General features: G+C 51.9%; 1 protein-coding gene across 1 annotated transcript; it reads left to right on the top strand.

Annotated features, from left to right (window-relative positions):
• The first annotated feature begins 15,489 nt into the window (after positions 1-15,489).
• Positions 15,490-27,408, top strand: ACER1 (alkaline ceramidase 1). Its single transcript, XM_036399573.1, has 6 exons — positions 15,490-15,582; positions 23,294-23,408; positions 23,862-24,000; positions 25,335-25,472; positions 26,470-26,607; positions 27,240-27,408. The coding sequence occupies exons 1-6, from the start codon at positions 15,490-15,492 to the stop codon at positions 27,406-27,408; spliced, it is 792 nt and encodes a 263-aa protein (XP_036255466.1).
• The last annotated feature ends 45 nt before the right edge of the window (positions 27,409-27,453 follow it).

Below are 27,453 nucleotides of genomic sequence, written 5' to 3' on the forward strand. Positions count from 1 at the left end.
CCCAAGTGCCACCATCCCCAGATCCCCTTTTCCCCATGTACCTCAATTCCCCCTTTCCCAGCACCCCAGTTCCCCTCTCCACGCTGCTTTTGAGCATCTCCAGGCTTGGGGACTCCAGCACTGCCCTGGCAGCTGTGCCAGTGCCTGCCCAGCCTTCCTGGGAAGGGATTTTTCCATTTCCAACCTGACCCTCCCCTGGGACAGTGGAAGGTGTCCCTGCCATGGCAGAGGTGGGGTGGGATTGTCCTGTACCTGGATTGCCCTGTATCCCAATCTCCTTTCCCCATACCTCAATCCCTTTTCCCTGCCCCCCAATCCCCTTTCCCATACCCCAATGCCTTTTCTCTACCCCAATCCCTTTTCCCGTACCCCAATCCCTCTCCCCGTACCCCAATCTCCAATTCCCATACCCCAATCCCTTTCCCCATACCCCAACCCCATTTCCTGTACCCCAATTTCCATACCCCAATCCCCTTTAGCCGTACCCCAATTCCCATACCCCAATCCCATTTCCCCGTACCCTAATCCCCCTCCCCGTACCCCAATCCCCTTTCCCCCGTACCCCAATCCCTTTTCCCAAATCCCAATCCCTTTCCCCATGCCCCAACCCCATTTCCTGTACCCCAATTTCTGTACCCTAATCCCCTTTAGCCGTACTCCAATTCCTATACCCCAATCCCCTTTCCTGTACCCCAATCCCTTTTCCCCGTACCCCAATCCCTTTTCCCCGTACCCCAATCCCCTTTTCCCCATACCCCAATCCCTTTTCGCCCAACCTGAGCTGTTCCCTCTGCTCCTGTCCCTGTTCCCTGGAGCACAGCCCGACCCCTGGGCTGTGCCCTCCTGTCAGGAGCTGTGCAGAGCCACAAGGGCCCCCCTGAGCCTCCTTTGCTCCAGGCTCAGCCCCTTCCCAGCTCCCTCAGCCTCTCCTGGAGCTCCAGACCCTTCCCTGGACACTCTCCAGCCCCTCAGTGTCCTCCTTGTCATGAGGAGCCCAAACTGTCCCCAGGACCTGAGCAGTGCCAGCCCAGGGGCACTGATAGGGCACTGTCCCCACCTCACCTGCACACGGAGTTGTCACCTCCAGCTGCCCCCAGCACCTCCCAGGCCGTTTGCAAGACTTACAACAATTAGTTAATAATTAATTACTGATTTTATAACGTCCCTCAGACCCAGCAGTAACACCAGGAACAAGCACAATGGCAATTCCTGGTGGCACTGCCAAGGGGCTCTGGATCCCCTGTACAGGAACCAACACAGAGAAACCTCCTGTTCCCCCAGAACCTTCCAGGCCGTTTGCAAGACTTGCAACGATTAGTTAATAATTAATTACTGATTTTGCAATGTCCCTCAGCTCAGCCAGACAGTAACAGCAGGAACAAGCACAATGGCAATTCCTGCCAAGGGGCTCTGGATCCCCTGTAAAGGAAACAACACAGAGAAATCCCCGTCCCAAGGAGCTCACACAGGTGGGAAATGGATTCCAGGTGCCTCTTTAACCCCTGATTAGGGTTAAAGAATGCTGCAGCTGCTGGGATGGCATTTCCAGGGACCCCAAAGAGCACCTCAGTCCAGGATTATGGCACATTCAAGCAAACAGGCAGGAGCTCTCTGTCTGTAGGATCCTCAGTGTCCCCACTTTGGGGTTTACAGCTCTCAAATGGGGTTTGAAGCAGCACTCGCATCACCCTGTCCTGTCCTGCACCACTTTGCTGCCACCTGAGCTGTGCTCCTGCTGCATCTCAGCCAGCTCATGACATTTCAGCTCAGCATGGCCAAGGACAGCTGAACCCTGAGGTCCTGCCCTTCTCTGGCCTGGGCTTGCACTTGTCTGGAGAATTTCTGCGAACAGGGAGGAAAAAATCAGGATTTCTGTGTTTGCTCCCTGTTGTTGAAGATTGCAATGCAAGATGTTTTCCATTACCATCTGTATGGCAGATTACCTTTGTCAAGTGGGCAGTTTGCCTTATCTCTCTCTTTGAGTGACCACATTCACACCTCCTTGGGAGGGGACATCTGCTGATAACAGCTATGGAATGTCCCTGCATGGCTGATAAGAACTACAGCATCCCACTGGGAGATGGGAGCCCAGAGGGAGCATTCCTAACTGGATATAATCTAGAGATTTCAAACATTCCTACCTGGATATAATCTGGAGATCCTGGAACACCAGCACAGCTTCTGCACTGGATTCCCCAGAGGAACAGCAGCTGCCTCTGCCACTGGATCTTCAGAGGAAGATTCCACCCTTCTGCAGGATCCCTGCTGCAGCAGAACCAGCCCTGACACTGCAGGAGGGCTGAGCCACAATTCCAATGGCCCTGCTGCCAACACCCTGACCCACAGGGTGTCAGGTTGGGTTCTGACTCTGGCACTGTTGGTTTAGTTTGCTGCATTGTTTATTTTATCCTTTTATTTTTCCTTCCCTATTAAAGAACTGTTATTTCCTGCTCCCATATTTTTTGCCTGAGAGCCCCCTTAATTTAAAATTTATAGCAATTTGGAGGGGTGTGGAGGGTTCACATTCTCCATTTCAGGGGAGGCTCCTGCCTTCCTTAGCAGACTCCTGTCTTTCCAAACCGAGACACTCCCACAGCACTGCCCCTAACTCACAGATTTTGTGCTAATATCTTGTTTTTTGCAGGAGAAACATTGGAGTGAGAGCATCCCTGGGCGAGCTGGAGCTCCTCCTCATCACCTCCCTGGTCCCAGAGCACGAGGGGGCTGCTGTGCTCTGCTCCCTGCCTGCACTGAGAGTTCAGGACATGAAAATAAGATTTGGGAAACCTCTGTCTCTGGGAAAGAGCAGCACAGGGAGAGGCACACTGTGGGTGGGATGGCTCCCTCTCCCAGCTCCCATTCCAGTTTCCCAGTCTCAACAACAGGGGAGATAGGCACAGGCTCAGCCTGGAGGCCAGAGCAGCCTCCTCCTCCTCCTCCTCCTCTGTCACCAGCCTTGTGCAAGGCTCTTGTCTTCCCTCCCAGGGTGTGGGAGAATTCCTGGCAGGCAGGAGCTGCTCAGGGTCCAGCTGGGCTTGGGAAACAGCTCCAGGCTCCCTCCTGCACCTTCTGCAGTCTCCCCTGTAACCCTCCAGAGCTGGCATGGGGTGGGCACATCCTCCTCAGGGCTGATTTCACACCCTGGAGCTGTTGTGGTGCCAAACTCCATCCTGATGCAAGCGGGAAATCAAGGGAGTTGCAGCAGCCAGGGGTTATTTTGAGTCCTTCAGCTTCACCTAGGAGTTGCCTGAAGACTCAAACTCTTGGGATTAGTTGGTTTTATTAGCTGGAGATGGGTTTTAGTTCCTGCAGGGAGAGGCAGGAATTAAAAGAGTAACAAGGTAGTGAAGAATTGGGAAGTTATTAAATGGAGGAAGGAAACATTTCTGCAGGGCAGGGGTGGATGTTCAGGAAAAGGAGTGCTCCCAAACACCTTCTCCACAGAGTTTGGCCCATCAGACACCTGGTGGCCCATCAAATTGTACCAGGGGAAGTTCAAATTGGGTATTAGGAAAAGTTCCTTTGTGGAAAGGGTGTCCCAGCACTGGAACAAGCTGTCCTGGGAAGTGGTGGAGTTGTTGTGGCTGAAAGTGTTCAAAAAACCTGTGGAGGTTCAAAAAACCTGTGGAGGTGGCCCTTGGGGACAAGGGTAATTTGTTTTATTAGTTGGAGATGGGTTTTAGTTCCCGCAGGGAGAGGCAGGAATTAAAAGAGTTACAAGGTAGGGAGGAATTGGGAAGTTATTAAACAAAGGAAGGAAACATTTCTGCAGGCCAGGGTGGATGTTCAGCAAAAGGAGTGCTCCCAAACATCACCTCCACAGAGTCTGGCCCATCTCCACCTGTTGGCCCATCAAATTGTACCAGGGGAAGTTCAAATTGGGTATTAGGAAGAGTTCCTTCATGGAAAAGGTGTCCAGGTTGTTCTGGGAAGTGATGGAGTCACCATGGCTGAAAGTGTTCAAAAAACCTGTGGAGGTTCAAAAAACCTGTGGAGGTGGCACTTGGGGACAAGGTTCACCAGTGGCCTTGCCAGTGCTGGGATGGTGGTTGGACTTGATGGCCTGAGAGGGCTTTTCCAAGCCCAGGACTCTGTGATTCCTGTTTGGTGATCCCCAGTGTCTCTGGAGTGGTGCCTTGTGAAGGCTGAGCTAGAGCAGAGACCAGACAGAGCTAAAGAATAAAGCAGGGATTTATTAGGAGGCCTCAATGGATCCACCCTGGGCAGCACAAGAGCCCAGCCAGAGCTGCACCCAGGATGAACCAAAATGGTCACAAAATGCACAACCACTCACAGGGTCTCCCACTCTGATCAGTTCTGCTCCATTTGCATCTTGCAGTTCATTGTCCAATTCCAGCCCCAGCCCATGCAGTCCCATCCTTGTTTTTCTCTCTCCAGCCCACGGTGTTTGTGCTCTTGGGGCTGAGATTTGGATCATTTGTCCTTGGTCCCCAGCTGGAGCAGGAATTGTTTTGTCTCCCTGCTCTGTGCACAGAGCTCAGCATCCCCTCATGTGAACCCAGACCCACCCACTGAAGCAGCACAGAACCTGAAAAATAGAAAAGCTCAAACCTGAGGCATCAGGGGCAGCCCTGAGAATTGGGCACAAGGATCAGCACAACCCTGGAAAAGGCATCAGGACCTTCCTATGGAATGTGCACAAAGGGGAAATGTCCAGGGACATTCCTGCACCCCCCTGCCCTCCTCAGGCTTTGATACTTTGGGTGACAAACTCTCCCAAGAGGTTTTTCCAGTGGCTCCTCAAGGTGTCACCATGTCCCTGTCCCAGCAGCCCCTCTGTGCCCTCAAGGCACTCACACCAATCTTGTGCATCCAAAAAGGAGAGAGTCCCAAATATCCACCTTCCTTTATTTGTGTAGGGAGACAGAGCTGGAAAGCAGCTGGGATGGGATGTGCTGCTCTGAACAGAGATGGGAAACTCCCCAAGGCTCAGGGATGTGCACTGGGAGTGAGCAGGGTGGGATGGGGAGATGTGACCGTGTTCACAGGGGGCTCAGACTGAGGGAAGAGATGAGGATCTGACTCCGTGTTTCAGAAGGCTTGATTTATTATTTTATGATATATATTATATTAAAACTATACTAAAAGAATAGAAGAAAGGATTTCATCAGAAGGCTGGCTAAGAATAGAAAAGGAAAATCATGACAAAGGTTTGTGTCTGGGACAGAGAGTCCAAGCCAGCTGGGCTGTGATTGGCCATTAATTAGAAACAACCACATGAGACCAATCCCAGATGCACCTGTTGCATTCCACAGCAGCAGATAACCATTGGTTACATTTTGTTCCTGAGGCCTCTCAGCTTCTCAGGAGGAACAATCCTAAGGAAAGGATTTTCCATAAAAGATGTCTGGGACAGGGAGGCTCAAGGGATGCACTGGGGGGCCTGGAAGATGGGAACAGGGAACACTTCTTGGGATTTCCCATTCCAGGAGGGAAGGGCTCCCAGTCAGGCAGCAGATAGGCAAGGGAACACTGGTTTTACACTGCCACAGGGCAGGGTTAGATGGGATATTGGGGGAAAATCCTTCCCTGTGAGGTGGTGAGGCCTTGGCACAAGTTGCACAGGGTATCAGGGGTTGTGACTGACCCTGGGTCTCTGTCCAAGGCCAGGCTGGACAGGGCCTGGAGCAGCCTGGGACAGTGGAAAGGATCCCTGCCATGGCAGGAGGATGGAACTGGAAGCTTTTTTGGGTCATTTCCAATCCAAACCAATCCAGCATTCTAAGAGGAGGTGCTTTTCCAGCCAGCACCTAATTAAACACAACCTTGCTGCTGTAGAATATGACCACAAAAATAATCTTTAAAAGGCTCAGATAAGCGTGGGCAGGACTGGCCTGCCCTGACAGGATAGAGGATGGCCCAGGACCTCCAGCTAAGGAAGTACTAAATCACTGACCACCAGAAGTTGGGGCAGGAGGCAAACCTGTGTCTGCCTTCCTCGGGCTCCAAATCCCCTCCTGAAGCAGAGGCAGCAGCTCCTGCCCTCTGCCCAGCAGAGCAGGGAGCACAGAGGGGCTGGGGGCTCCTCCTTGAGAGCTCAGACACAGCCCTGCTCGAAGAAGTCTCTGGTTCCCAGGGCTGCTTGCTGAGGCTCTGCTACCAAACCTCTCCCAGCACTTGCACAAACCACCGGGGTCTCCTGCCAGATCTTTGCACCACTCTGGGATTGCAGCGTGGGACAGCACAGCTCCTGCTCTGAGCTGCTGCCAGCTGGGATGGGGAGCTGCAGGCTCAGCCCGAGCAAAAAAGGTGTGGGAATTTCAAAATTAGAGGGAAAATTAGAGGGTTTTGGGGAAAGCATTGTTTTCACCCAAGGCACGTGTGCTTCTGGTGATTGGATAGAACTGCTGTCAATATGCTTTTGCTTTGTGTAATTGGTCAAGAAGCTTATAAAGTGAGTTGTAACATTAAGTTTTTTAGCCTGCTGCCTGAAATGTGAGCTGCTGGCATCTTCCCATTGCCATAATCATGTAATGAGAGTGATGCTGAAAAACAAACAGCTTGAAGCACTTTCCATAGCAGCCCCGTCTCGTTCGTGTCTGTAAATAGCCCCCCTTGCTGGCATCAAAAAGGAACTTTCTCTGCATCCCCTTGCATTTTTTTCACATCTCTTCAGAGCTAACATTTGTCTTGGTTTAGGGCAAATTTGGTGGAGAATCTCTAAAGTGGGGGGGCTTTTCTAGTAAGCAAATTTACACTGCTCTTTCTTTAACTGGTTCAGGAAGAATTCTTCGGAGACAAGTGAAAAGAACTTGTTTATTAACAGGCACAGCACCCCCCAGCACACAGAATGAACAATACTGGATTGTTGGAACTCAGCACAACCCTCTGGATGTCCAGAGCTGCCGAGAACCCTATCAGGGGGCTCAGAGACCCTGGCACAGCCCAGAGCACCTGGGGGTTTGATTGTGACCCCTGGAGCAAGTTACCAGCTTTGTATGAGGACGTGAAAGCCACACGGGTTTAAATGGTGTAATAATAAAATATTCACAGGGTGAAAATGTAGATTTTAGGATTTTTGGTATGGGGGTTATGGGGACAAGATGGAGGAATCTGGGTGTGTCCAGCCTTTCTTCTTCTTCTTCTTCTTCTTGTTCCCCATTTTCTGCAGTGACGTTGGCACTTTGGGATTGGTTTAGAATAGAAATGCACTGTCTAACGTAGGTGATAGGTATTGGGAATTAAGTGTAAATATGTTATATGTAGTTTGTGGTATAAAAAGACAACACCCCCTCAGGGGTGGTCAGAGTGCCTGTGGCTGCTGAGCAGATCTCAGCTGGGCAGAAAGAAAATTTTATAGATAAGAATTAATAAACAACTTCAAGACCGAAAAGTGAAGAGTCCAGACTCGTTCTTCAGTTGTGCAGGCTGAAGCAAAGACATCCTGCACATCTGGGACAGCAATTATCAAACAGCAACCCGAGACTGGGTGACACTGCTCTGACAAAGATGACAAATTCAGAAAGTCTCTCTCAGGGGTGGTCGCTCTGTTCTCAGTCCCTCCGGCGCTGGGGCAGCTGCTGCAGCCACAAGGGGCAAACTCTCGGTGTTTTCAGGTCCCGGTCCAGAGCAGGCTCAAGTTGGTTCATAAGAGGAAAGGAGAAACAGTCCAGGAAGAAATTTGGACTGTTTAGCTAAACTAACTAATGAGCAGAAGCAAGAGCGAGAGAGCAAAGTGAAAAGCAAAAGCAAAAAAGCAAAAGCAAAAAAGCAAAAGCAGCAGCATGTACTGCCCTGCCTCTGTGTCCCACCAGGCTGATAAAACCCAAACAAAACTTTCACTCTTCAGAGCCACTCTTAAAGGCACAGAAGATAACATCCAGCATAAACAGAACATATGAATGGGGATACAAGCATCATAACATCACCCTAAAACAACATTCCAGAAAATGTCCCATCCTGGAAGGGCTCAAGGCCAGGAGCAGCCTGGGGTAGGTGTCCCTGCCCATGGGGATGAGATGGGCTGCAAGGTTCCTCCAACTCAAACTCTTTGAGGATTTTATGTAATAAAGGTGAGAAGTTGCTGGCTGCAGGGGTTAGGTTTGGTGAGAGGAGCCTCCCTCAGCACTGCTCAGTCAGAGCTACGCTTGCCCCTAATTCACAGAGTTTGTTCTGATATCCTGGTTTTTTGCAGGAGAAACATTGGAATGAGAGCATCCCTGGGCAAGCTAAACCCAAAACCTTCTGGGACTCCAAAAATCTGTGGCTGCTAAACCCAAAACCTTCTGGGACTCCAGGCAGCCCAGTGGCTGAGAAAGCCCCAGGCTGTGCTGTTCATGGCCAAGAATAAGGTGATACTTAATTAAATCTCCTGATTTAGATATTTTATTCTCCATGAAGAGAAGAGTGGGGCAGGGCTGTTCATGGCCAAGAATAAGGTGATTCTTGATTGAATCTCCTGATTTAGATATTTTATTCTCCAAGAGGAGAAGAGTGGGGCAGGGCTGTTCATGGCCAAAAATAAGGTGATTCTTGATTGAATCTCCTGATTTAGATATTTTATTCTCCAAGAGGAGCAGAGTGGGGCAGGGCTGTGCTCAGCCCCTGCAGGCCCAGCGGCTCCCAGGGAGTTACACAAGGCCCAGCCTCTCCTCACACCTCACAGTGCTGGAGGCACATGTGACAGATGACAGCACTGGGAGAATGTCCTTTAATCACTCCTGTTCTCACTGTCACCATCAGCAATTATGGCATTTGCTTTGAAACCCGCCAGGATTTCAAAACAAGCCCGGGGTGCTCAGATTGACAAAGCCTCCTGGGCTGCCTGGTATGGCATCCTGCCTGCAGTGCAGGATTGCTCAGGGACATTGCTCAGTGCTGAGGGATGGCTGGGGAATCTCTCCTGGGCCCTGAGAGCAGCGCTGTGGGGCCTGACAAGGCTTGTGGAGGCTGACTTGCACAAGGGGTTGCGCCCAGCAGGTGTTTCAGGCACTGGAGGCTCCAAAGCCACACCTGGCGTGGGGTGCTCCTGCCTTTGCTGCTCCTGCTGCTGCTGGATTTTGGTTGCCTGGAGCCTGGTGAGGAAGCACAGAGATATTTGCAGCTCTGCAGAAGGGAAAGGAGTGGGGACATTGCTCCTGAGGGGCTCTGAGGCAGCCAAAGAGGCAAATGTTCCCATTTGGCACATCCAGCAGCAGCACCTCTCCTGCTGCTCTTGTTATTTCATCCTGACCACAATTTGTGAAACAGCTTCCCACAGCCAGGCAGAGGACAGATTCCTGCCCTTTGGAGCCAGCAAGGAGAGGGATTATCTGACTGTTCAGCATTAGCAAAGCTCCCAGGTCGCCTGCCTGTGGTTTTGTACCTGGAAGCAGGAAATTGCAGCTCTGGATTTGAAGCAGCAAAAGCTGAGGATGGCAGTGGGATGGAGCCTGTCCAGGCAGCTCCAGGGCCTCCCTGGGCATGGACAGAGTGCTGCAGCAGGGCAGCAAGGAGCCCAAATGCCCGAATTCCCTTCCTGACTCGCCCTCTGAGGATGGAGCGAAGTCATTTGTCTCCATCCACCCCGGGGCTCTGACTCACTCTGCTGAGCCAACAGCAGTGGGAATGTGGGATGCCAGCACTCCCAGCCTCATCCTCCCCGCCCTGCTCCTGCTGCCCCTCTGCCCACAGCAGCCAAGGAATAAATAAACACACGTGGCCCTGAACCACAGTGGCTGTAGTTGGTATCTCTTAAAAAAATCCCTCCTCAGCAGCAGCAGCAGTTCGGGTGGAAATCTCAATCCAAAGTGCCACAGGATGGAGCAGGTAGGACCAGCCTTGTTAAGCAACTGGATTTTCCCAAACTCATCTGCCAGAATCCCCTTGTCCCAGTTTTTGGCAGCAGCAGCAGCAGCAGAACTGCCTGCCCAGCATGGCTTGGGGGCACACAGCAATAAAATTAAATTCATTCAATATCCTGATATTTAAATGGATTAAATATTTAATTTATATTATATAAATATATATTATATTATATATAAAAATAAATATATATTATTATATTATATATTTTATATATATATATAAAATATTATATATATATTTTTTTATATATATATATTATATTAAATGGTCAGCTGCCAGCTGGGCCCTGAGCTGGTCCAGCTCCTGTGAAGCTCCTGCCCCATCCCTCAGCTTGGACAAGGCTTGGGACACCCTGGGAGAGTGGAAGGTACACAGGGGGTGGCACTGGGTGGGTTTTCATGTCCCTCCCAACCCAAACCCTCTGGATTCTGTGGTTCCACTGCCTGCTCTCAGCTGTCCCAGTGAGAACCTTGGTTACCCAGAGCCTGCCCCAGGGGGGACAGAGAAGAAAAGGAGCTGGTGTTTTGCAGAGATAGCCAAAAACTCCACAACAATTAATTAAGCACCAAGACCTACTAAAGATCTTGAAAGAAATCCAAGAAAGCAGAAAAAAACCCTTAATTACTGTCCAATATGATACAAAAAAAAAAAAAAAAAAAAAAAAAAACAGATTTCTACAGAAAATAAAACAAAATGAAGACCATGTGAGACGTGAAGATGTGATCTTTAAGTAGTCACCAACTGCAAATAGAATCTTTAGTAAATTGTGGGACACAACCAGGCCGTGTGCCAGGCTTTGTGACACAGGACAGGGCTTAACCTGCACAGCCTCATCTACTCTGTCTCACTGGGATGAGGCTGCCCAGGTTAAACCCTGGGATGTGGGGCTTGGATGAGGCTGCCCAGGTTAAACTCTGGGATGTGGGGCTTTGCAAGAGGCCCAGGAGCAGGAAAGGAGCAGCTGAGGGGACAGGAAGTCCCTGTGTCACTGAGCTGCACAGCGCTGAGCACAGGAGAGGAGCCAGGTGAGGGGGAGGCAGCAGGGCCCAGCAAGGAGTGAGGACTCCAGGGAAGCTTTAAAAGAAAGAATTTTCACATACAGGGAGGTTTAGAGTCTCAGAGTCCTTAAGGCTGGAAAAACCTTTAAGATGCTCAAGCCCAACCCTCAGCCCAGCGCTGCCACTGAGTTCATCACTGCCCCATGTCCCCAAGTGCCACATCCATGCTACTTTTGAGCACCCCCAGGGATGGTGACTCCATCACTGCCCTGGGCAGCCCATTGCAATGCTTTACAATCTCTCTGTGAAGAAAAAGCCTCTAATTTCCAATCTAAACCTCCCCTGGAGCAACTTGAGGCTGTTTCCTCTTGTTGATTGTTGCCAGAGAGCAGAGCCTGACCCCCCCACCCAGCTGTCCCCTCCTGTCAGGAGCTGTGCAGAGCCACAAGGTCCCCCCTGAGCCTCCTTTTCTCCAGGCTGAGCCCCTTCCCAGCTCCCTCAGCCCCTCCTGGTGCTTCAGACCCTTCCCCAGCTCTGTTCCATTCTCTGGACACATTCCAGGTCCTTCTTGTCACGAGGAGCCCAAATCTCCCCCCAGGGTTTGAGGTGGGGCCTCAGCAGAGCCAGCACTGTGGGGTCTCTGTGTTACTCTCACAAGGCCCAGAAGTTTCACCCTGTGCTCCCTGGGCACCCTCCTGTCCCCAGCCCACCCTCATCATCCTCATCATCCTCAGCATCCTCAGCATCCTCAGCATCCTCAGCATCCTCAGCATCCCCAGCATCCCAGGCCCTGCTGACCACAGGCAGGAGGATGTAAACATTAGCAGGAGTGTGGAGTGAGGACTCAGCAGGAAACCAAGCTCCCTTTATGACCTAGTTCTTGATGAATCAGGGGAGGTGCAGAGCCATGACACCCTCCCCAGTTATTTACCCACTGCTGGCACAGGATGTAGCAGGGATGCTTGGACGCTTCACTCCCCAGAGGTTTTGGGGTGGGAAAACTCATTCTTTTCAAAGATGTTCACACAGACCAGGCATCACCTGTGTGGGATCTCCTTCCCAAATCCATCTCTGCCACCTTCCCAGTGGGATGGGCAAGGCAGCACTTGTTTCTCACTGAGATTCTGTGACCGTGTTCACAGGGCTCTGAGGATGAGGGAAGAGACGAGGATCTGACTCCATGTTTCAGAAGGCTTGATTTATTATTTTATGATATATATCACATTAAAACTATACTAAAAGAATAGAAGAAAGGTTTCATCAGAAGGCTGGCTAAGAATAGAATAGAAAAGAATGATAACAAAGGCTCTGTCTCAGATTTTCTGTCCGAGCCAGCTGGGCTGTGATTGGCCATTAATTAGAAACGTCCAACATGGGCCAATCCCAGATGCACCTGTTGCATTCCACAGCAGCAGATAATCAATGGTTTACATTTTATTCTTGAAGCCTCTCAGCTCCTCAGGAGGAAAAATCCTAAGAAAGGATTTTGCATAAAAGATGTCTGTGAGAAGATTCCCTGAGGAACTGGGGAGCTCCTTTCAGCCTGGGAGCTCGGTGCCTGCAGAGTCCATTGAGAGTTCCAAGTGAAGAAAAAGCAAATCCATCCCAGATCCCTTCACCATCCAGGGGTGGGGGCAGCTCTGTGGGATCCCCTCGGATCCTCTGCTCCAAGCTTGTCCTAGAAGGACACTAAGCCTGGCCTTGGTGACAGGTAACGGAGGCTCCACCATGGTGCAACACCAGCTGCTGCTGCTGCTGTGCTAATTACCCTCATTTCCAAAGCCAGGTGGATTTGTGAGGCTTTTGTAAGCCCTGGCACAGCCCAGGGCTCCCAGGGATGCTCTTTTTCATAGGAGCAGCAAAATAAATGGCTGAAATTCCCAAAGAGCTTCTCCCCATGGCAAAGGCTTGATCCCTACTCTTCAGAAAGCACAGGGACGAGGACAGGAACAGGGACAGGAGCAGGGACAAGGACAGGGACACCTCAGAGCTTGGTCTCACCCTGCCTGTGGTGTCTCCACCAGGAAGCAGTGGCCAAATAATAAGTTTCATGTTTAAGAAAACAACATACTTCTTTCAGCTCTACACGGAGGGAAAAAATGTTGTTTTGGGGGGGAAAAGTTTAATTGCTGCCAAATTTCTTGAACGCCTGAATGAGGTCCAGGAGGAAAATATTTGCAAAGCAGTCACCCAAAGGTGTCCTGTTCTGATAGTTCTTTAACTAAACAACAAAATAAACCTGCTAGAAGAAGTGAGATCTGATAACAACCTTCTTTTTGATAATAATAAAACAGCATTTGGGGATGAAGCTGAGAAGCAGCTTGAATTTAAATCCTGAAATAGGCAGCACCAGCTCGCTCCACACTTTCTGGTGGAAACCCTTGCCCTGGGTTTTGTCCTTGTGCAGGGCAGTTTGTGTGGATGTTCTGTGGATGTTCCCTCCCCTGGGAGAAGCAGGGCCAGGTCCAGGTGCGTGCCCTGCGCAGGGAGCCTGCCCGGGGGCACTGGGATGATTTCAGGCTGCATTTCCACCCCTGCTCCTCCAACCCTTCCAGCTCACGCTTCCCTGCCCTGCCTCCCTGCCCCTGCCCATCTGGGGGCACGGATATAAACCCCTCCAGCCAAAATGTTTCCTGTGGGGACCCAGCTTTGCCTGGAGGGTGCACATGACTCCTGTCCCATCCCGACTCTTTCCCTAGGGACAGAGAGAGGGGATTTTCCGGCGGCTGCTGGCGGTGAGCTCACACTGTGGGCATTCCTCCAGAGCTAGAGAGGCAGGACAGGTTGCTGCTCCAGCTTTGCTGGAAACCTTGGAGCTCCCAGAGCGTGTGGAAGCAGTGCTGGTCCATCCAGGGATCACAGGTAAGCCAGGCTGGGAGGAGACACCAGCAGCCAGTGCTGGGCACTCCATCACTGCTCCCCTTTTTCTGCTTCTCCTTCTCCTCCTTCTTCTCCTTCTTCTGCCTCTCCATCCCTTCACCATCTCTCTACTGACATCCCTTTATCCATGAGCTGGGATTTGTCATCCTGGCTCCAGTTGTTTTTTCACCTTGCATCGCTGTAGAAGCGATGAGGGATGAGGAGAGAGTCCCTGGGGTGTGAAGGAGCACATGGAAACCCAGCAGAGGGAAGAGTCAGCCCTCAAACCGTTCTGCCTGCCACCTCTTGGCCTCCTGTGGCTGTGATCTCAGCTGCTCTGGGGAGCAGCCAGCCTGGATTAAGGAGAGGCCATGGTTAGAGTGGAGCTCAGCCGCGAGTCGGTCGGTCTGGTCGGAGCAGGAGCTGCAGAAGAGCTCGTTTGTGTTCCACTCCTGTGTTCCCTCCCTTTGAACTGCTTGGGAAGGGAGGCAGAGGCAGCTGTGGGAGCCTCACCCTGCTGCACACCCAGTGGACACGGTGGTGGCTCAGCTCACCCTGCTGCAAATGGGGAGTTTCTCCTCAAGGACATCATCGACTGATGAGAGGGTTTGAGACAAACTTCCCTTCCCTGCATTAGAGCTGGAAAGGTTTTCAAAGAAAAGCTGTTTGCCACCAGTGTCTCAGGAGCTTAGAGATGCCACTGAGGCAGTGTCACCTGCCTGGTGTCACCCCAAACCTGCTCACTCTGCAGGGCTGGAGCAGCACAGCTGGCTGGGTTAGTCCCACACAGCATCCAGGGACTGAACTGCTCAGCTCCAGGGAATTCCTGTCTCTGTTTTGTACCAAAAATCCAGATACCATGGGTTTGGGGGTGCTTCCAGATGCCTCTAAGGTTGGCACCTGTCTTCAATAACAGCTCTAAAGTCTCAAGGATCAGAAAAAAAAATATAGCAAATAGGAAACTTCTGATGAAAATAAGATCAGAACTGCTTTTTCAAATTAATGAAAGTGCTGAGAAACAACGAGGACAGGAAAGTCTTTAACATGGGGGGGAAAACAGGCAGAAGGTTAGACTTTGTTTTTGTTTGGAGTCCCATTTGTAGCTGCAGTGCTGCCAGAGGCTGGGGCTGGCAGTGGAGAACCCGCTGGAGGTGTCAAACTCCAACCCCTTCATTGGTAAACCAGGGTGGACTTTGCCTGGGAGTGCACCCCGAGTGCAACCCAATTCAGAGGAAAGAGGCACCTCCCAGTGCTCCCAGTGCTCCCAGTGCCCCAGGACTCCAGCAATGCCCAGGGTCTGTGCTGGTGCTCCAGGCCTGAGCTCCCACGAGCCGAGTTCCAGCCCTTGGGAAGATGCTGAGGAGCAACAGTGGAGAACAGAGCCAATGAGCACCAACCTCTCAGGGCTGTCCACTCCCCAGAGGTAACTCACAGAGCACAGGGAAGTCTTCCTGGCAGGAAGGTCTGAGTCATAAAGAAAGTGAGGAGAAGGGAGAAGATGAGGTGACCAGGACTGGGCTGAAATGGGGAAGAGTCCTGTGACAGCAACAGCACCTGGCAAGAGATGTTAATGCCATGGATTGCTGACTATCCTCAGAGTCCAACAGCATTTTCTGGGGCAATTTGCAGCTCCTGCATCGAGGGGAAATAGGAACTGCTGAGCAGTAAGATGTGTGTTGGGGAGAAGATGAGCCCTTGGTAGCTGGGTAAGGCGCCGTGCTGCAGCCACACGTGTGAGGAGCAGGGTCCCCTTTGGGTGTGCAGCCCTGTCCTCCCCTGTGCCCACCACTGACCTGCTCCTCTCCTTTTCCCCAGGGTGCTGAGGATGCCGAGCATTTTTTCCTACCAGAGTGCTGAGGTGGATTGGTGCGAGAGCAACTTCGTGCGCTCGGCGGTGATCGCTGAGTACTACAATACCGTGAGTGCCCTGGGGAGGCTGGGGCTGCTTCCAGGCCCCCAGGAGCTGCTTTGGGGACCCACACAGCATGGGACATCCCTGCTTTCTTTCCTCCTCCTCGCTCCTTTGAACTTCCTGGTGCTGGAGGGTGCTGGTGTGGGGAGTGTGCTCTGAGCTTCAGGTGAATCAGGGGAGTTTTGTTGCTTGCAATGGTTGCTCCCTGAAACCTGCTGGGGTCAGGGGCATTTCTGTGTTGTGTGTGTGGGGTTGATTCCCAGTGAGAAAACTCTGGCAGAACTCCCTCACAGCCCAGATCTGTGAGATCCTGTTATACCAGTCCTGCAGCTCTGCTGCCAGCCGGGCTAAGTCCCACACAGGGCTCACATATTCCAGCTAAATGTACAGGAGTGGCAAAATGAGAGGCAGCACTTCCATGAACCGTGTCAGGCAGGTTGGGAACACGGAACTCGGCTCAGAGCATGAGCCAGTTTCACCTCCTGTGATCCTTTATCACCCAGGCTGCCTCCAGTGCCAGTGCCTTGGCTGGAGCATCCATATCTGCCTGCAGAGGGCTGGAGATAAGCAGCCTCTCCGAGCATGTCCTGCTCCCTCAGAGCAATTAAAGAGCTCCCAGGGGTGTGAGGCATGTGGATTTACAGCCTTCCACAGGCCTTGTTTACAGCTTTTGGCAATTGCTGCCTAACACTAGAAGATCTTGTTCTCATGGAAATGGCTCTTCCTCTTTTTTTTTTTTAAAGCATTTCCTGTTTTTAATAAATTACCTATAATAACGATAATTCCCCAGCCCGAGTCCTGCAGGCTCCAGGGTCTCAGAGGAGGGGGCTGTGTGTGCTCACTGCCCTTTGGGGCACTCAGCAAAGAAAGATCTGCCAGTCCAGACCAGACCCTGCTTCCCTGTGGCACCCAGCTGGGTGTTTTGTGCTGTTTGCTGCTGCATGGGCTCAGAGGCGCAGAGCAGGGAAATGAGCAAGGAGATGGAGAAATCACTCAACACTCACATCAGCATCTCAGATTTCACGGCTTGGAGCAACCTGTGTGAGTGGAACATATCCCTGCCCATGGCAAGGGGTGGAAGGGGGTGATCTTTAAGGTCCCTGCCAACCCAAACCATTCTAAATGCAGCTGGAAGTGCCCAAAGCCTCTGGGTTGGAGAGAGCGGCTGCTAACACTGCAGAGGGGCTGATTTCCACCAAGAGCATAAAGCCTGAGAGAGAAGGTTTTGGTTTTGGTGTGAATTCCTTCCTTCCAGGAGGTAAATTTGCCTCTTGTCCCAGTTGGAGACACAAGGCAGGATTTTTGGAGCTGAGGTACCACTGACACCAGGCTTACAAAGTGGCTCAGATTCCTTATCACACCAACAACTATCTCAGGAGCTCTTCAGAAGCACTTCAGTGTCTGATTCCTCTGCTGAACACCAGCTGGTGTGGCCAGATGCATGACTAATTCTTGTAGGCCTGTAATTCCCATAAAACATTAACTCTCAGCTGCCTGGCTCATTTTGTGGCACAGGTTTCTAAATTCTGTGGCTACTCCTGAAAATCTCACCCAGGTGCCCAGTCCTGGAGGAGGCCCCTGCCAGGCACAGCCTCATCCCAGGCTCCCAATGCACACCACTGGGCTTGTTGGGATGAATTCTCACTGTGTGGGACTCAGGCACAGTGAGGAAAATCTCTCCAATGCATGTCTCAATGCAGATAAGAAGGAATGTGATACTGAGGGAGAGAGAGAACTTGAAATTTTGCAACTCAGAGATGCAAGAGCAGCAGTGAAGAGGCAGGTCAAAAAAAGGGAAGATCTGATGAATTTAACTTCCAACCTGATAAAAAAAGTTTAGTGATATTTGTGTGATGAAGTGGTCCAACAGAGCCAACAGAAATGGGTCTGATTTCAATACCAAGGCAAATATTAACATACAATGAAGTGATTTTTTTAAGAAAGAAAATAAGATCCCTCAATGCTGAATTCCCAGGCAGAATCCATATAATTGTATGTTGCAAGAGGGCAATGTCTGTATTTATATGACATAGGGAGGGATATGGACAAGCAAACCCTGCAGGATTTTTTCCCGGTGGTGGGACTTGCCCTTGTTCTCCTCTCTAAGACACTGAGCACCTTTTCCTCAGCAGAGAAAGAGGTTTTGATGGTCCCTGCACTGCTGTCCTTTCTGCCAGGCTCAGGAGATCAGCGAAATGCCAGTGCAGGAAGGGAACAATTCTGTGTTAGGATGTGATTCCTGAGCAGCAGGAATCCAACCCTGCCATGTCAGCTTGGGCTGGCTGGCGACCCCTGCCCACACAAGGGGTGGCAGAGGAGCAAACCCCCCTAAAATCTGCCATTATCTGAGCATCTGACAACAGCCCTGATGCTGTGCTGCGCTCAGGGCCAGACCTTGGCACCAAAGGTGGGCAGGAACATCACTGACATGGGCATCAGCCCTTCCTGAGCAGCACAGCCTGGCTGGCACTGCCTGGGTCCCTTCCTCACCCAGCACAGCGTGGCTGGCACTGCCTGGGTTCCTCCTTCAGCCTGTTTGGCACTGCCTTGGTCCCATCCTTGGCTGGCACTGCCTGGGTCCCTCTTTCACCCAGCACAGCCTGGCTGGCACTGCCTGGGTCCCTCCTTCAGCCTGTTTGGCACTGCCTGGGTCCCATCCTTGGCTGGCACTGCCTGGGTCTCACCCCTGCAGCAGCACAGGGACCCCCATTCCTGCTCTGGGATCCCCCCCAGGATCAGGCTCCTTGTGATGTGCCCTAAAGAATTGTAGAAATCTAGATTATAGAAAGGGTTATAGAAATCTGGCCAGGCTGAGATCTGGAGCTATCCCTGCTGCCTGCATCCTGCAGATCCAGCTGGGGCTCAGGGCACTGTGACAGTGCTCACAGGGGTTCTTGGATGAGGGAAGAGATGAGGATGTGACTCCATGTTTCAGAAGGCTTGATTTATTATTTTATGAGATATATTATATTAAAACTATGCTAAAAGAATAGAAGAAAGGATTTCCTCAGAAGGCTGGCTAAGAATAGAATAGCAAAGAATGATAACAAAGGCTTGTGTCTGGGACAGAGAGTCCGAGCCAGCTGGGCTGTGATTGGCCATTAATTAGGAACAACCACATGAGGCCAATCCCAGATGCACCTGTTGCATTCCACAGCAGCAGATAACCAATGTTTGCATTTTGTTCCTGAGGCCTCTCAGCTTCTCAGGAGGAAAAACCCTAAGGAAAGGATTTTCCATAAAAGATGCCTGTGACAGGGCACCATCCCAGCTGTGATCCTACCAGCCTGCATCTTCTCTTCATCTCCCCATTCATTTTTCCTCACATTCAGGTTGCTGCAATTGTTACTGCCCTGAATTAATTGTACCAATATTTACCTCAGTGTCAATTTTCTGGAGTTTTAGGCTAGCTGGGAGCCCAGCCAAGCCTCACTAAATCAGCAGGGTTTGCTCACAGAGCGTCCTCTTCAATGTCTTCCTGCCAGGCCTGCCTGGGGCTGGAGCAGAGCTGTTCTGTGCTGCTGGGGATTGCTCTGTGCCAGCCACACTCTCTCAGGCCTGCTTGGCTGGGATGCTTTTTATTGGAAATAAGCACCAGGGGTATGAGAAAAGAATGTAAACAGTACCTTGAAGTACCTAATGATACATGGTGGCTCATGGCTGGATGCAGTTCAGCCACAAAACTCTATTTATAGTGACTCAGTGACCCAGACATTTATTGTCTTCTGGCTGCTCAGGGGAGAGCAGAATTGTGCTCCAGGAGGGTCATCAGTCAGGGATTTGTCTTTCTACCCTGGTTTCTTTGCTGAAATGACTGATCCAAGATGCTGGCAATGACACCAGCAGGGTCTCTGCAGCAGCTCTGATGCTGCTCACACCCAGAACTCCTGGGTGCTCCATGGAGTGGTGAAATAAAGGGTGCAGATCTATCAGAGAAGGGTGTGTGGGGTGTCCTGGCCCACTCACATTCTCACTAATCCCATGGCTCTCCTGCCTGCCCAGAAAGTTGTGCCCAGGATGATGCAAGCACTCCCCAAACTGCTGCTTTCTACCCCAAAGCAGAGGCATTGTGATGTCAGCACCTGCAGCCTCATCCCCTACAGCACAGGCCTGGCTTTAGGAACTTGCTGCACAGCCCTGGAGAGCCCCAGAGCTGTTCCCTTCTGTGTCTGGCCCTGTGGGCTCCTCTGTCAGCTGAAGCTGCTTCACTGTTAGTGAGAATGAGCTCCCTGCCACGAGTCCTTCCCTGCCAGGAATCTCCTTCCACTGCAGAAAGTGCCTGGCTGGAGCATCCATTCTGTGCATTCTGTGCATTCTGTGCATTCTGTGCATTCTGTGCATTCTGTGCATTCTGTGAGTGAGGAGCAGCCTCTGCTGCTGTGCTTAAACCAGCCCCTCCTGCCTCAATCCCCATCAGAGGTTGATCTCACCTGTCACAGGTGAAGGTTCTGTCCCTCTGTCTCAGGCTGGAGCTGCAGAATTTGGGCTCTTCCCAATGATCCTGTTCATGCACCAGGGTTTGAGCCATGTTGCTGATCCCAGCCTCACTTCTCTCCTAGGAGAAGCAGCAAATAGTTGAGTTCAGCTGAGGCACCTGGGGCAATAACTCACATTTATTGGGGAGTGGGAGCTCAGGCAGGGGGACTCTCACATGTCCTGTCACACCTTGGCTCCAAAACCACATCCTGGACAGGGGGAGCTGCTGCTCCTGGCCAGTGTGAGCAGAGAGGTTGAAACAGAAGCTGTGCTAGGGGCTCCCAGCCTGAGCAGAAACTCCAGGAAAACTTTCAGTGGCTGTCCTGGGAGCAGAACCCTCCCAGCCACATCTGAGATGGAGCTTGCCACATCCCAGAGGGAAGACAGAAAGTCAGCATTTACAAATCAGAGTGATGAAAACCTCGTGTCCCCCACGGGGGTGGGAGCTGTTCCCTAAACCCCCAGCTTGGCTGCTCTGCAAGGAATCCCGTTTATCTTCCTGACCCTATTGGCACGGTTCCCCCGGTTCTCCCTCCCTTCTGCTATCAGATCTTGCACATCTCGTCCCGGGTTAATGAAGTGATAACGCAGCTATCATGTAATTAATGGCGCTGTTGCAATGCCCGGTGCTCGGGGATGCGGGGCTCTCCTCTCTCTTCAGTTTCCTCACTGAATTCGTGCTGGCACTTGCACTCTCCTGCCTTTTCCCCAAAGCGTTTTCCCTCTCCTTGCCTTCCAAAAGCCTCCTTAATCATTTCAAGGGAAAAGAAATGTTTGAAGCGCGGCTGTTGCTTGAACACACGGTTTGATTTCTCAGTCGTTTCCGAACAATTTGACCTCGAGGGTGCAAGTGGGAGCAGCACTTCTCTTTTCATGGCTGGAGTGGGAATTGGCCTGGGTTTGGCTCTAAGCACCTATGGAAAACAAATCCATTCAGCCCCGAGAACTGCTGCTAATGGGAGAATCAACTTGTCTCATGGAAGCCTTAGTGAAAATCAAGATGAATCTCCGGTGTTTAAGGGAATAGAGACCTCACATTAGGCATGAATTGTGTTTCCCTCTGGAATAGGAGAGGGTGTGTTCCAGAGAAATGACAACGTCCTGGTGATTTGCAGCCCTGTTACCATAAACTGGGATCCCAGGGGATCCCAGCACCGATTTTGCAGTTTACCTGGTGCTGCTGAGGGGGGGAGACTCCAGCTGTGGATGCCAAATTCCAGGGGTGGGGTCTGGGTCAGCGTGGAGCTGGAAGATGAAAGGAAAAGGATTGCGAGGCTGAGATAAAAGTCACGCTGGTGCTTTGCCAAATGGCACTTGAGCAGATGGCTGCAGAGCCCCAAAGAGCTGTCTGGCAGGTAAATGCAGCACCACAATCCCAACCTTTCATAAGCAAAAACCATTTTCACTGGGGAGGCCATGCTTCCCGCTGACATCCCCTCCCTGAGCTTGCAAAACCAGGTGAAAAAGGCAAGGTAGGAACCCACAGAGGGTAATTAAATGAGTTCAGATTTCCCTTCCCTGTGCTGCAGAGTGGAGCAGGCCTGGCGCAGCAGACAAGTCCAGGCTTTGGGCACTCATTGCTCCTCCCCAGCTCCCACATTTTGCCCATCAGCATCTCCTCTCTGCAAAGCACTGGCACCTTCAGCCAGCCCAGCAAGAGGCTGAGCCCCAGCACCATCCCCTCTTCCTCATCACCATCACCTCCTGCCCAGCACCATCCCCTCCTCTCCAGCTCCATCCTCTCCCCCCCAGCACCATCCCACTTCCTCATCACCATCCCTTCTTCCTCAGCTCCATCCCCTCCTCTCCAGCACCATCCTCTATTCCCCAGCACCATCCTCATCCTCAGCACCATCCCCTTTTCCCCAGCACCATCCCCTCCTCTCCAGCACCATCCCCTCCTCTCCAGCACCATCCTCTATTCCCCAGCACCATCCTCATCCTCAGCACCATCCCCTCCTCTCCAGCACCATCCCCTCCTACCCAGCACCATCCTCTCCTACCCAGCACCATCCTCATCCTCAGCACCATCCCCTCCTGCCCAGCACCATCCTCATCCTCAGCACCATCCCCTCCTGCCCAGCACCATCCCCTCTTCCTCATCACCATCCCCTCTTCCCCAGCACCATCCCCTCTTCCCCAGACTAATCAAAGTCGGTCAAAGAAGGAATTTTGCAGAGTTGGAAACCAGAGCAGAATCATTCCTCTGTGTTCATTTGCCAGGTGTGTTTAGAGGAGGTTGATGACCTCATGTAATTACCAGTGTCCAGAACACCTCTCCTCCCCAGGCCAGGTGGCTTCACACCTGACACCACAGGATGTCACCTCAGTCCTGCCTGTTCCCACCTACTGATGTCCTGCTCATCCTGCTGCTCCCACCACACCCACTCCCAGGTCAGGATGTTTTGCTGACCTTGCCTTGCTGTGCTGGCTGAGCTCCTCACACCCTCCCAACCCCTCACAGGGTGGCTGGAAGGGTCAGGAGCCATCCAGGCAGCTCCTGGAGGGTCTGGGTTGACATGAGAGGGAGATGGATGAAAACAGAGGAGTTGTTGGAGGCACCAGCACCAGAAGATAAACCAGCATCACCCAAAAGGGACACAGCAGCTCACGCTGGGCTTGCTGGCCCTGAGGGAGGGCAGAGGTGTCTGCAGCCACTGCTGGCTGCCACAGCAAGAGCTGCCCTTCCAGTTCCAGCCTGGCTTCTGGAGAAACACCTCTGCCCTCTGCCTGTGCCAAGAACAACCCCTGCTTCCTACTGGAGATCAGGATCCTCCTCACACACAGAGACACTGAGCCACGTGGTGGGATGGGGCTTGCCCAGGAGTGTCGCAGACATCTTTTATGGAAAATCCTTGCTTTAGGATTGCTCCTCCTGAGAAGCTGAGAGGCCTCAGGAACAAAATGTAAACAATGATTATCTGCTGCTGTGGAATGCAACAGGTGCATCTGGGATTGGCCCATCTTGGATGTTTCTAATTAATGGCCAATCACAGCCCAGCTGGCTCAGACAGAGAGCCCGAGCCACAAACCTTTGTTATCATTCCTTTCTATTCTTAGCTTAGCCAGCCTTCTGATGAAACCTTTCTTCTATTCTTTTAGTATAGTTTTAGTGTAATATATATAATAAAATAATAAATCAAGCCTTCTGAAACGTGGAGTCAGATCCTCATCTCTTCCTTCAACACAAGACCCTGTGAGCACGGTCACACAGGAGCTGAGTTTGCCTCTTGTTTTTCAGATCAGCAATGTGAGCTTCTTTCTGCTGTCCCCTGCCCTGCTGTACCTGAACAGGCAGTACTGCCAGAAGAAGGCTGTGCCCCTCTACTTTGTCTCAGGGCTGCTCATCCTTGTAGGTGGGTGCCAGCACTGTGGGAAAACTCAGACAGGTTGCCAGACTACCCAACATGAGACCTTTGGAGGGTCTCAGTGGCCAAAGCACAGGGAAAATTGGGATGGGCAACCAAGCAGCCAGGTGTGTTTGAAGCCTGCAGCCCATGGTTGCTGCCAGCTGTGGATGTGCAGCTTCCAGCCCTGTAATCCCCATGGTGTGACTGGACTGACTCAGTCCAGCCCCCTTGAACAGCAAAATCCACACCCTGCTCTTCAGAAATGGTGGGTCTTGAGGAATGGTGGGTCTTTGGGAATGGTGGATCTTGAGAAATGGTGGATCTTCAGGAATGGTGGGTCTTTGGGAATGGTGGATCTTGGGGAATGGTGGATCTTCAGGAACAGCCCCCAAGAACCTCCCAGGGCTGGTGGGAGGAGGATGGAGCTTTGTCATCCCAAGGTGCCCTTGCTCCTTGCAGGTCTCTTCTCCATGTACTTCCACATGACCCTGAGCTACGTGGGACAGCTCCTGGATGAGCTCTCCATCCTCTGGACACTGGCTGTGGCTTATTCCTTCTGGTACCCACAGGCTTACTTCCCCAAGTGCATCAAGACCAGGTATGACCAGAGGGGCATGGTCAGGCTCTGAGGGGAGGGATGGGACACTGACACTGAGGTGTAGTGACCCACAGATCCCCCAGTTCCCCTGCAAGGGGTCAGCTCTGAGGTACCTGAAGGGCTTTAGGATCAGGCCCTCCTTATGGTGCTGACAGAGAGGAAAAGTCAAAATTCTCCTCTCAGTTGGAGCTGTTTGTGTTTGTGTCACTGCAGAGGAAACTTTGCATGGAGAATTTCAAAATTAATTAGGAAATGAAACATTCCTGAACATTAACATTCAATTACTCATGCTGTCAATCTGTTCCAGCATCCCCTGTCATCCACAGAGAGATTTCCCTCAAGGCTGAGGGGGTTTCCCATAGGACAAGATGGTCACAGCCCTCATTTCAAGGAGGAGCCCAGCAGAAAGGATGGGGCCACTGGGAGGGCATGGACCAGCATGTGATGGTGTTCACAGGGGTCTGAGGATGAGGGAAGGGATGAGGATCTGACTCCATGTTTCAGAAGGCTGATTTTTTATTTTATGATATATATTACATTAAAACTATACTGAAAGAATAGAAGAAAGGATTTCATCAGAAGGCTGGCGAAGAATAGAATAGGAAAGAATGGATAACAAAGGTTTGTGTCTGGGACAGAGAGCCTGAGACAGCTGGACTGTGATTGGCCATTAATTAGAAACAACCACATGAGCCCAATCCCAGATGCACCTGTTGCATTCCACAGCAGCAGATAACCATTGGTTACATTTTGTTCCTGAGGCCTCTCAGCTCCTCAAGAGGAAAAATCCTAAGGAAAGGATTTTTCATAGAAGATGTCTGAGACACCAGCAGAGTGGGAACCCAGCAGGGCTTTACTCAGGGGATGTCCCCTCCTGGCTGGAGCCCTCTGAGCCAGCCCAGCTCCTTGCAAGGACCTGCTCCAAGGCTGCTCTTCCCATGCCGAGCAGGAGGTCACCAGGAGTTCACAGAGGAGACACAGCTGGGGGAGAGAGAGGGACTTGGGAAGGGATTTGCATGTGAAAGGCCCCTCTGAGCCGTGTTGTTGCTCAGGGAGCCCAGAGCGGTGTTTGCACAGCCCTTCCCTGTGCAGAGCTCCCTGCCCGTGCCTCACCCTCACCCCAGGAAAGTGCAGGAGCTGCCTCTGAGCTGTGCCTGGGGTCTGTCACAGACCCACTGGGAGCTGCCACCTCACCCTCCCTGGCAGGACCCCACAGACACTGAGTCAGCCACATGCAGACAGAAGGGAGGTGCTGGAGAAGCTTTGCCCCTCTCAGGACCTTCCCCATCCTGTGAGCCCTGGTGGCACTGACACTCTGTCCCAATTCCCCTCAGGAGGCATTTCTTCTGGCTGACTGGTATCACCACCATCATCAGCACCCTGATGTCTTTTGTCAAGCCCACCCTCAATGCCTACGCTCTCAACTGCATCGCCTTCCACCTGCTGTACCTGACCTGGAAGGAGCTCAAGAAGTAAGGAGGGGGCTCAGGGGTTACCTGCAGCTCCAGCTGTGCTCCTGCTGGGCAGTGACTCCGTCCTCAACAGTGACCTGAGCCCAAGTCCTCACCAGCCACGTGTACTTGGGAGGGAGCAGGCAGAGGCTGAGTGGGCAGTGGGGTACAGGAAGGGCACCTGGCACAGGTGGCCATGCAGAATGGGGATAACCCATGGGACAGTGGTGGAATCATCATCCCTGGAAGGTTTCAAAAATCCATGGGACAGGGGTGGAATCATCATCCCTGAAAGTTTTTAAAAACCCATGGGACAGTGGTGGAATCATCATCCTTGGAAGATTTCAAAAATCCATGGGACAGTGGTAGAATCATCATCCCTGAAAGTTTTTAAAAACCCATGGGACAGTGGTAGAATCATCATCCCTGAAAGTTTTTAAAAACCCATGGGACAGAGGTGGAGTCATCACCCCTGAAAGTTTTCAAAAACCCATGGGACAGTGGTGGTGTTATCACCCCTGGAAGGTTTCAAACACAGGGCATTTTTGAAAACATCCCTGGAAGGTTTCAAAAATGCCCTGTGGATGTGGAATTTGAGAACAGGGTTTTGTGCTGAACATGGAGGTGGTGCTGGGTTAAGAGCTGGACATGATGATCTTAGAGGTATTTTCTAACTTTTACACTTCCATGAGTCCATGATTCTCCCCCTTGGCTGCCATCTCTGCAGCTCCTTCCCCTTTGTGGGGCTTTTGGGAACTAGTGTGGGGCTGGAAGAGCCCACCAGGGTCTGGAGAGAAAGACAGGAGTGCTTTGGCATCTCCCAGCATCATCCTCACCCCCAGAAAGTCAGAAATCCTCTCCCCAGAGCCACACTTCTCCAGTTCCCGTGGAATACTCTCCAGAAGGAGCTTGCTGGGGTTTGCACTGCTGCATGTGCAGGCAGGAACCAGCCCTCTTTACAACCCCCTTTCCTCCCAACATGATTACTGTGCTCCCTGTCCCTCCCTGTGTCCTCCAGGTGCAATGACAAGCGGGTTCACCGGATGGCTGCAGTCATGGTGATGTGGTGGGCCCTGGCCATCACCAGCTGGATCAGTGACCGCTGGCTCTGCTGGCTCTGGCAGGCCATCAACTTCCCCTACTTCCACAGCTTCTGGTAAGGGCTCCAGGAACCCCAGCCCAAACATTTCCTGGCCTGAAAGGTCCACGGCAGAGAAATAGAAAAATTATTTCCCCACCCTCTCCCCCTTTCCTGTCACTATTGGTGTTTCTCCTCACTCAGCCCAAGGATTCACTGTTTAATGTCCCTCTCCACTTCCACACTGTTTTGCAAGTGAAATGGTTCCAGAAATCCCTCCAGGTGGGCTCTCAAAGGGCTGTGGCTGCTCCCAGGCTGCTGTGTGAAGTGCAACATCCTCAGGCTTCTTTTAGCAGCCAAACTGAGAGGCAGGGCTTTGTTTGGAGCTGACATTTCAGTGCCTGCCCAGGTGGGGCTGCAAGTGCTGCACACCCAGATCCATCCCCACAAAGCACTGGGATGGCTGGGACAGACAATGCAGCCAGGAAATGAGGAATGGTTGGAATGAGTCCCCTCTGCCACCCCAGCCCTGCTGCACCAGGAATTGTCCCCAGCCCAGCTCACAGAGCCCTGCCAGGATCTCCCTGTAGGCACAAACCCTGCAGGACACAACACTCCCTGCAGCCCTGGTGGGGCCTTTGGGGGCTGCAGCCTCAGGGTGACCATGCCATGACCCTCTGGCCAGCAGACATTTCTGGTTTCCTTGTCAGGCACGTGCTGATAGCCCTGTCCCTGCTGTACTGCTGCCCTCTGGTCATCTACTTCGACGTCAGCTACGAGATGCCCTCGTTCAAGCCCAAGCTGGAATACTGGCCCAGCGACTCGTGGCCTGTTGTGGTGCCCTATGTCACCCTGGAGGAGCCCCACAAGCAGTGCTAGAGCTGGGTGCCCTCAGGCCTCCCTGGGCACGGGCTGTGTGTGATG

Source organism: Molothrus ater, chromosome 26 (assembly GCF_012460135.2).
Source record: "Molothrus ater isolate BHLD 08-10-18 breed brown headed cowbird chromosome 26, BPBGC_Mater_1.1, whole genome shotgun sequence".
Taxonomy (NCBI): Eukaryota; Metazoa; Chordata; class Aves; order Passeriformes; family Icteridae; genus Molothrus; species Molothrus ater.